General features: G+C 36.6%; 1 protein-coding gene across 13 annotated transcripts in view; it reads right to left on the bottom strand.

The window, feature by feature from the left end:
* Nucleotides 1-1,862: 1,862 nt before the first annotated feature.
* The window catches only part of PAK3 (p21 (RAC1) activated kinase 3), a 279,838-nt gene continuing 272,942 nt past the window's right edge, over nt 1,863-8,758 (bottom strand). For 11 of the 13 annotated variants that reach the window (XM_039874753.1, XM_039874744.1, XM_039874751.1 and 8 more), the window contains 2 exons: nt 7,192-7,329; nt 1,863-3,689 (listed from right to left, as the gene is read on the bottom strand). In XM_039874753.1, coding sequence (XP_039730687.1) covers nt 3,600-3,689; nt 7,192-7,329 — 228 coding nt within the window. In that variant the 3' untranslated portion in view covers nt 1,863-3,599. Of the gene's footprint in view, nt 3,690-6,731; nt 6,860-7,191; nt 7,330-8,758 lie in introns of all 13 variants that reach the window. The other 2 variants (XM_039874755.1, XR_005655430.1) reach the window with 2 other exon arrangements.

The raw sequence follows: 8,758 nt of genomic DNA, 5'->3' as shown, positions 1-8,758 counted from the left end.
CCTAAGAAAGTACGTGCCATACCCGAGCATGTGCCAATCACAGCACCCAGGCAAATATAAAGCCTATAGAATAATTGTAACTAGCATATATCTGTGCCCTGCATGCTCTGGGCTCTGGCCAGAAGGCATCTGCTTCTAGCATCTTTTCTATAGTCCCCTTTCTGATGTTTACCTATTATAAAGCAATATTATAACAATATCGTAAAAAGAAAAATAAATCACATAATCCCACCACCCTAACACAACTAATTTCAATTATCTGTGTTCCCAGTCTTTGTCCATATGCACATTTATTTTTACATAGTTGTAATCCCTGTATGTGTTATTTAAAAGTGATTTTCTAGATTCTCTCTGAGAATCTCTCTGAGAACTGGCAGCCTCAGTAGAAATAAACAACCCATTGAGCAAAGGAATATAATTATTTACATGATCTTTGAACTGAGAAATATCCTTTGTAGACAAACATCTCAAACTATCAAAACAGTTATACAGATGACAAGAAGCAATTTTATATTTCTTTTTCTTTTAGCAATGGAATGTGCTTCACAGGAGGAGGATAGATGTGAGGATCAGGTGATTAAACTCAGACAATGGGTGCAATTCACAAGCCTGAAAGAAATCTGAATAACACAATTAAAAAATAAATACTTGAGTTAAATCTTCTTACATGACTTGGCCATCCAGTAGCCAAAATGGAACATGGGCACACAAATATTTACAATGACACGTAGACGAGATCAGCAAGAACGAAGTCATTACCCAACATGGTGACTGATTTGAGGAGACTGTTGTCATCCAAAAATCCTCATGGGATTATGACAACGCACTGGATCCTTGCTACAACATTAATGTTCTTTTCTTTCTTATATAAATAATCTCTACTGTGCTTCTCACCTTTCCCTGACTTTCCCACTGCCCTATTCTTATCTCAGGACATTTTGGAAACATTTGATGATGTGCCCTCATTATCTCAGGGCAGACTAGCAACTTTAAAGATCTGGATAGACTCACCTATGCCAAGATGAGCTTTTAAAAATCCAGGGAAAGGGAATATACTATTAACCACCTGGAGTCCAAGTTGTTCAAGTGTAACAAATGTGAATCTTTCAGTATCATTTTGACAGGAGAAACAGCTTCTCTTTAATACTTATTAGAAATATACATAACTCTCAACACAGGGAAGGGTCTTTAGAAACTGTTCTCATTTAAAATTTACATAGATATAAATTTGTAGGAGTAAAGCCTACTGAGATATAGTATCATAAATTCTTGGTACAATGGGATGTGATAAAGAAGTACCTGGCTCCTCAAAGTTAATGTGCTGAATTGCAAGCATAAAAGAGCAGCCATTTATCTGCCTACAGTGATCTGAAGGATCACCACTCCAAGGTCTCCCCTCACCAAAAAAAGGTCTTTATGACATATAAGGGATGCTAATTGACAACTAGGAATTCCCAACCAGATTTGGGGCTCTCTCCATTGGCAGGGCATAATTATCAATGTACTAGATTCTATTTGCATCCCAGGTATTATTTCACTGAATTATCTGGCACTATGAATAAAAAAAAAATAAAAAAACCCATTAATTTAAAATCTTGTGAAATAAAAATTAAGCCCCCCACCCCTTCTCTCATTAGAACAGTGTGGCATTAAAAAATCTCAGGCCTAAATACCTTTTTGCAAAGTATAACGTGGTATGCTTTAAATTAATATTACCATTTGACTTTCTTTTTACATTTGTTGTTTTATCCCACTGTGGACATTTCTGTGTGTGTGTGAAGTGGAGAGGGGGGGGGTGGGGTGGTTAAGCCTTTCCCAAATTTTATAGTCAAAGAAAACTGTAAGAAAATAAGAAATCTTGCTGAATGTAGATTGGTTATATTCAGATTCTTGATATACTACAAATCGAGAAGCCTTCTACAACACAAATTGTTAGTTTTTCAAAGACTTAGAGAAACAACTTTGCAGAATGTATAAAATTTGACAATACACTCAAAAGAGAAGCATGTCCTTTTCTACGCTGACACCCTCCAGATATTTTTCTACTCTCAGAAAATTCAGGAAATGCCAACTGTTGAATTTTTAATAAATAGATACATGGTGAAATAATAGACAAATTTTCATATTTCTCCAAGCCACAAAAGGAATTCAGTTGGACTTATATTTCTAGTGATAGAAGATTGAAGACACTAATTATTTTCACTGGAGAACTTCCAGATCTTTATGAACATGTTTCCAAAATTCTAAAGCCCCGAAAACCAGGTATGAACATAATATCCTGAAACAAAATTGGTGGTATATAGGGAAAATGGGAACTAGTACTTAGAACCAAATGTTGGTTGGGATATAGTTTTCACTGACCTCCGTTTCTTCCAGAGTTGAACACTTACAATATCTTTGTTCTCCAGATATTTTTAAAATTTTTAAAATGTTATAAATTGTCAAATAAATGATTTTTATGATAAGCAAATGTTGGTTAATGGGTCTATTTCCTCCCAACGTGCCTATTTTATAGTGCATATGTTCCACGAGCACAAGAGAGGATTAAATTAGGTATTTTTAAATCTTTGTTTACTTACTGTCCAACAAGGATTTCAGTATTGCATACTTATCTTGTTTTCCTTTTGGCTCTCAGAGAAAGTCGCATCTTTGTTTAAGTATCATTTCTCCTATAAGGATTTCCTAAGTTCAGGTCCTGGACTCACCCAACAGGAGTGCCACAGTTTTGATGTGTCCTTCTTCAAGTATCATGAAAAAGAACAAGCTGATTTATATAAACGATAAATCAATCACCTATTAAGCATCATTATGAAGATGTGACAGGATTTCACCATTTGAGTATTATTTAGATATACAGTTTTTAAAACCTTTCCTGAACACATATATTGCTCTCTGCTTTTGGAAAATGTCTTAAAAGAAACCTTTTCCAATGCAAATGCAGAAAAACAGGTACACAAACCAAGCTGCCACTATAGAAGAAGAATAAAAAATTGCAACTCTATCAGGGCATGGACTTCCACATGTTCACGTAGTACTTGCTCTGGGGTTTTTTTTATTATTATTTGTTTCTTTTCTTTCTTTTTTTTTTTTTTTGGTGTGTGTGTGTGGGTTTTATTTTTTTTGCTTTCTTTTTAAAAAAATGTTTTGACTTCTTTTTGCTGGACATCTAATGACAATGAAAGTGAAAAACATCACATTGGGTAAGGAGTTTTGAAGGAGGTTCGAATGCAAGAGGGACTACTCTCTAACTTAAAAACAAATACAACACTATGAAGAGGAGGTGTGCACCTTTGAGAAACCTTTTTCTTCAAAGCGGATGCACAAAATGAGGGGATTCACTACTGGCTCTTTCGCTTCACGGTGGAAGTGACCACTTCATGGCCACTTCGACATTGCTGCCCTGTTTGGGCTGCGGTTCAGGCTTACAAATAAATTACATAATCTGAGGGAGTAGGAAAAAGGCTTATAAGAAGTTTCTATTTGTTTGAAAGCTAAAGACATCCACCCAGTTTTACTGTCTTTTCTTCCATGTTTCCTGCAGCAGAGTTTTATTTCAGTCTTACTCATGAGGGAGATGGTGTGGGATAAGGCTTGCAGTCCTAGCGGCTGCTATTCTTAATTGCTTCTTTTGCAGCGATAATCAGAGGAGTCAGGCTGGAGAGAGGCTTGGCTAATTTTAAAAATGGATGCTAAAAAAGAAAAAAAAGAGGGATTACTGGAATTCTTTCCTTCAACAAGTATATTGCTTTGCATTTTCAAGCAGTTTTTTTCATTAAAATGCATTTTGAGCATCCAATTAAACACCATTTTATTAAAAACAGTGTCCGCTTTTGTCCTTCAGATGTTTTTGTCTTTCACTGTCATGAAATCCTCTGAAAACTCAGTCAGGGTCTTGTAAAATCTCACTGTGTTTACAAAAGTCTGACTTTCCGATTTTCTTAAACTGCTGATTTTATCTGGAGAAGCTCTCATACTTAAAAAAATGTCTTTGTTTAACCTTGACCTTGAAACCAATGTCTTCCTAACAACTAAATCCAATAGTTGTGTCTCCATCATTTCTCTTTTGGCTCCTCTGCAGTTCTTTTTACAAGTGAATATCCCTTCCTTCTTTGAAATGTTTTCCTCTTTTGGGGCCTGTGGTATTCTACATTCTTGGTTTTCTTCTACACGCTTGCTTGCATGCTCACTGACTACCCCCTCTCCATCTTCCTCCCTGGTTTCACTTCTTCCTCTCACCTCCCACAGACCAAAACTTAGCTCTCATCATCTTCTTTTCCTAATTTAATTCCTTTAAGAGCTCGTCTCCTTTCATGGTTTCAACCTCTCATCAGCTTTATGGGAGTGACTCCCGAATCTATATTGTGTGACCTGATCTCTTTTCTGAATTCTGGTCCTATTTCTCCAATTGCCTCCTGGATATTTTCTTTTAAATGTCCTTCTGTCACCCTGAATTCAACATTTAAAAACATATGTTAAAGCACAGGGGCTTTGAAGTCAGAATACCTAGGTTTAATCCTCTCCTCTGCTTATTACAATGGTTAAATGAAGTAAGGTAAGTTACAGTTCATTGCAAACTACATAGAGGCAAAGACATGTTAGCCACTGTGTGATCCTCTATCACTTTTGCTTTTACTGAGTGCTACTAGTGGTTTGATATTCTGAAGTCACTGTTATCTTCCTCTCCCTTATGTTCCACATGAAATCAGCTACCAATTATTTTCTTATCAGTGCCTCTTATAACGACCTCTTGCCTTCCTTAGCTCAGGCTTAATCAACTTTAATCATGAACTATAACACTAACTCCCCATTGATCTTCCTGCCTCCATTTTTTCCTGTTGCTAACTCTTATTGCATACCACTGGATTAATCTCCCTAAACAAGCGTTCATCATGTGTTTCCCTCAGATATCTTCAGTATTTTCCTACTACCTATAGCCCTAACTCTTTAGTCCGGTGTTCAAGGCCCTCTATGGTCCTATATCCTGCAGCTTCCTTACTTGAACTCTTTACTTCAGCGACACTTTCTATTTTGTTTCCTTAAACTTTGCTTATGTATTTGGTTATAGTATAGCTCTTCCATCAGAAATTCCTTCTCCCCTTTTCTTCAATCTATCTAAAACTGATCTATCTTTCAAGGCCCAGCAGAACTCCTTCCCGTTCGCAGACATTTTCTGATCACCATAGCTTATAGAATCATGGCATTTACTGTTTGAATGAGTCGCTAAACAAATTGAGTTGGCTTGAATGAGTCGCTAAACAAATTGCATTAGTTTTTTTTTTCATGTGTACTCAAGGAGATTGTGAACTTCTGGAGAGGAGGGATCATGCCTTTAAGTGGTTTATATCACCCACTGCACTTAAGCCTTGCAAATAGGAGTTGCTCAATAAATATCAGTTGATGGACAGAGAACTAACTTAGGCCATACAAAAAGGTATACAAATAGTCAAGACTTGTGTCTTTCCTTGGGTCTTCCAGTGGAGCAAATGTCATGAATCTCTCTCCTTTCTAGCCTCGAGAATGGGTTAAATAGGTTAAAGTCAGAGAATGTTTATTGACTTAAGGTGATATATAGGTTATTGCTAATAAATATAAAAAGAAAAGATGCAGCTATTCAATATAGTCTTCCATCAGCTATCTGGTTCAGATAAAACTACTATTGGGGAATGAACTAACTAGATAATTGATTCAATTATCTATGTAACTGTATAGCTACATTAAGAGAATCTATATTTTCATTTATCCTTGGTATATGTATCAGAATATGTGTGTGAGGTAGTGAAAGGGGGTGAAAAGACGTAGAAGTGAAACATTCAAACGTTTGGAGTTTTCATCTAATTTGAGACCAGATTAACTAGAGGATTAATAAAGGGCCACTCCAGATTTGAAATTTTAGGGTCTTATGACAGCCTGTAAAATGCTCACAGGTAGCAGAAAAGAGAAGGTATAGCCTCCTTAATTCCTCCAAATTGGTTTATTCCAGGTGCGATTTGATTTGCAGTGAGATATTTTTTGCTGGGGTGTGGCTAGAGGGAGTTCAGAAACAATGGGAACAGATTTATTTTGTGGCCTAAAACTGACTGAATCTGTGGTTAATAACCAAGTATTGCACGTTTTGTTTAACTGGATTATGTGTTCAAAGTCACAGAGAGACCAAGCCTTCACTGTTCTTGGATGTTACAGGGCTTGATATATGTCCCTGAGGAACAGTCCCCAGCAGTGAACCTCTATGTGTAATCTTGGGCATGTGTTGCTTTTTCAATATAAATATAGGCATACCTTGTTTTATTGTGCTTTGTTTTATTGAGCTTCATGGATGTTGCATTTTTTACAAATTGAAGGCAAAACCTTCCACCAAAAAAGATTATGTTTCACTTTATTGCCATTGCTATACTCACTTTATTGCAGTGGTCTAGAACGAAACCCCCAATATTTCTGAGGTATGCCTATACATCTTTAGCTCTAAATTGGTTTGTGTGTTTGTGTGGTGGAAAGTCAGACAAGCCAGGGCTCAAATCTCAGTTTTGCCACTCAGCAGCTGTGTGAGCCTCAATTTCTACATTTGTAACATGAGATAATAACATCTACCCTATAGAGTTGTTGTAAGAATTAAATGAGATGTGTATAAAGAATTTGGTACAGAATAGGTACTAATTATCATCATATATATAATCCCTGAGAGCCATGAAAAGGACAAATGGTTACAGAGGCACTCACCACTGGATGGTACTCACCCAGGCAAGCAGGTGCCTGCCATTTGGCATCACAAGCAAAGGGGCTTTGATCAGTAAAGCATTAGAGTAGCAAATGCCATGGAAATAATTGCATAGTTATGTAGAGAATTACCTCCGGCCAAGAGCACCTGCATACAACATCCAGGGGCACAAGTAAAGTTTAGAAAACAGCAACACCAGAGGTTCACATTGTTTTCTTTTTTCCTTGCAAAATAAGACTCCAGGAAGAACAAAAGAGATTCATAGATTAAACTGCCAACTTCTCAGAAGAAAGGCAGCATGCCAATTAATCATGTATCAGATGCATGCCTATACTTATGTGCCTGTGGTCTAAAATCACATGGTTATAGCATAACTCTCATTATACATCTCTTGACAGAGCTCTCTTGCTGTCACACATTGAGATAGAAAAGCTCAACATAATGACTCTCTTTTTGTAATTGTCTTATTTTATTTTCACCTGCAAAAGCTCCTTGGCAGATCCTCGCCTATCCACGTCCATCTCAAGACAGCAATTTAAAAAGTCACGGAATACAGCTGACAGTCTCTCAGGATTCTGGAGCTCTGGGGTTCCATTAGTAGCTATCAGATATAATGCCTATAGACAAAAATAGAAAAATCTAATCACCACATACATATTAGGATTATGAGTTGGCGCAGAAGGCACAAATCCAGTTTCTTCTGGTTTATACCCTGGGTCTTAAAAATTCCATATTAGAGAATGACACTGACAAAAACTTCAAACTTTCTATAACATTTAAAAATTATCACTCTTGCAGCAATTCAGGTGACAGTGAGATGCCCCACCCCCCCAAAAAAAACTTGGAAATAAGGTTATAAGGGTTTTCTCTGAGGGTTAAGCCAGTAAAACTCCATGCCAAAATACAAGTCAGTGGCAAATATAACCTTGACTAAAAGGAGATAATATGGAAAAGGAATGCATATACTGCTCTTAGGAAATCAGTAATTGGGCTAAAATCAAATAGTGCACAATCTCAGCAGATGAATTAAGTTGGAATAATATTTTTAGATTTTTGGATAATTAGCATTTGAAGCACCTGTCCTCACAAATCATCTTAGTTTTCTTATTAAAAAAATTGGTTATTGCAAATTACATTTTCTGCCTCCTCCCCAAAAACTCTTATTTCAGCTGGCCACAATTCCTCCACACTCTCGGCCCTTCATTTTATTTTCCCTGCTCTGTAGCAAAGCCTGGTCCTAAACAAACATATCTCTCTTCTCTCTTTCTACTCTGCCTCAGTCTGTTTGCATGTTATATGGTTTCATTTTCTCACTTTCCTTTCACTACTCTTAGCTCAATATACTCTACTCCATATAGTCTTGTTCCTCATAAGTACACATATATCTCTACCCAAGTCCTTCTCGCCTCTCTTCAATCCATGCCTAATTACCTTAGAAAAATGCATGTTCCTCTTTCCATTCCACTTATGAATTAAAAAATGACTTTGACCATAGTTGTAAAGACTGAATGGTGCTCGTGATAGTGCAGCTAAAGAAAAGAAAGTCCTGTCATTTGAGAGAGAATCAGAAGTAATAAGGAACCAGTGCTATAAACCTCTATAGCACTTCAAAGAGTGCAAATGTCCTTTTCTGTATTTCTACAAAAATATTGGTTGTGGTTTTTCTTGGGAGGTGGGACTGAAGGTGCAGGGGGAGGTCTTGGATGACTCCTGCCTGATTGGACAGTGCTGATCTGTTTGCACACGCTCGTCCCCAATCTAGGTATCAAATGCAAGGCTGCCTTTTACTCAATACTATAATAACTATTGTATGATGTTCTTAAAAAGTCTTCAAAAATATCATTTTAAAGACTGCATAATAGTTTATCATGTGGATGTACTATAGTTAATGTAGTTGGACTGATTAAAAAATGCACGTACTAAAAAAAAGGTGAAAGGAAACACACTAATATGTTAATAGTGGTTCTCTCTGAATGGTGGGATTATTGGTGACTTAATTTTTAAAACATATTTTTTAATTTCCTGAAATTTCTACAATAATTTGCT

Source organism: Pteropus medius, unplaced genomic scaffold (assembly GCF_902729225.1).
Source record: "Pteropus medius unplaced genomic scaffold, Ma_sr-lr_union100, whole genome shotgun sequence".
Classification (NCBI taxonomy): Eukaryota; Metazoa; Chordata; class Mammalia; order Chiroptera; family Pteropodidae; genus Pteropus; species Pteropus medius.
The sequence above is the reverse complement of the archived record's forward strand: the minus strand, read 5'-3'. Positions and strand labels throughout refer to the sequence as shown.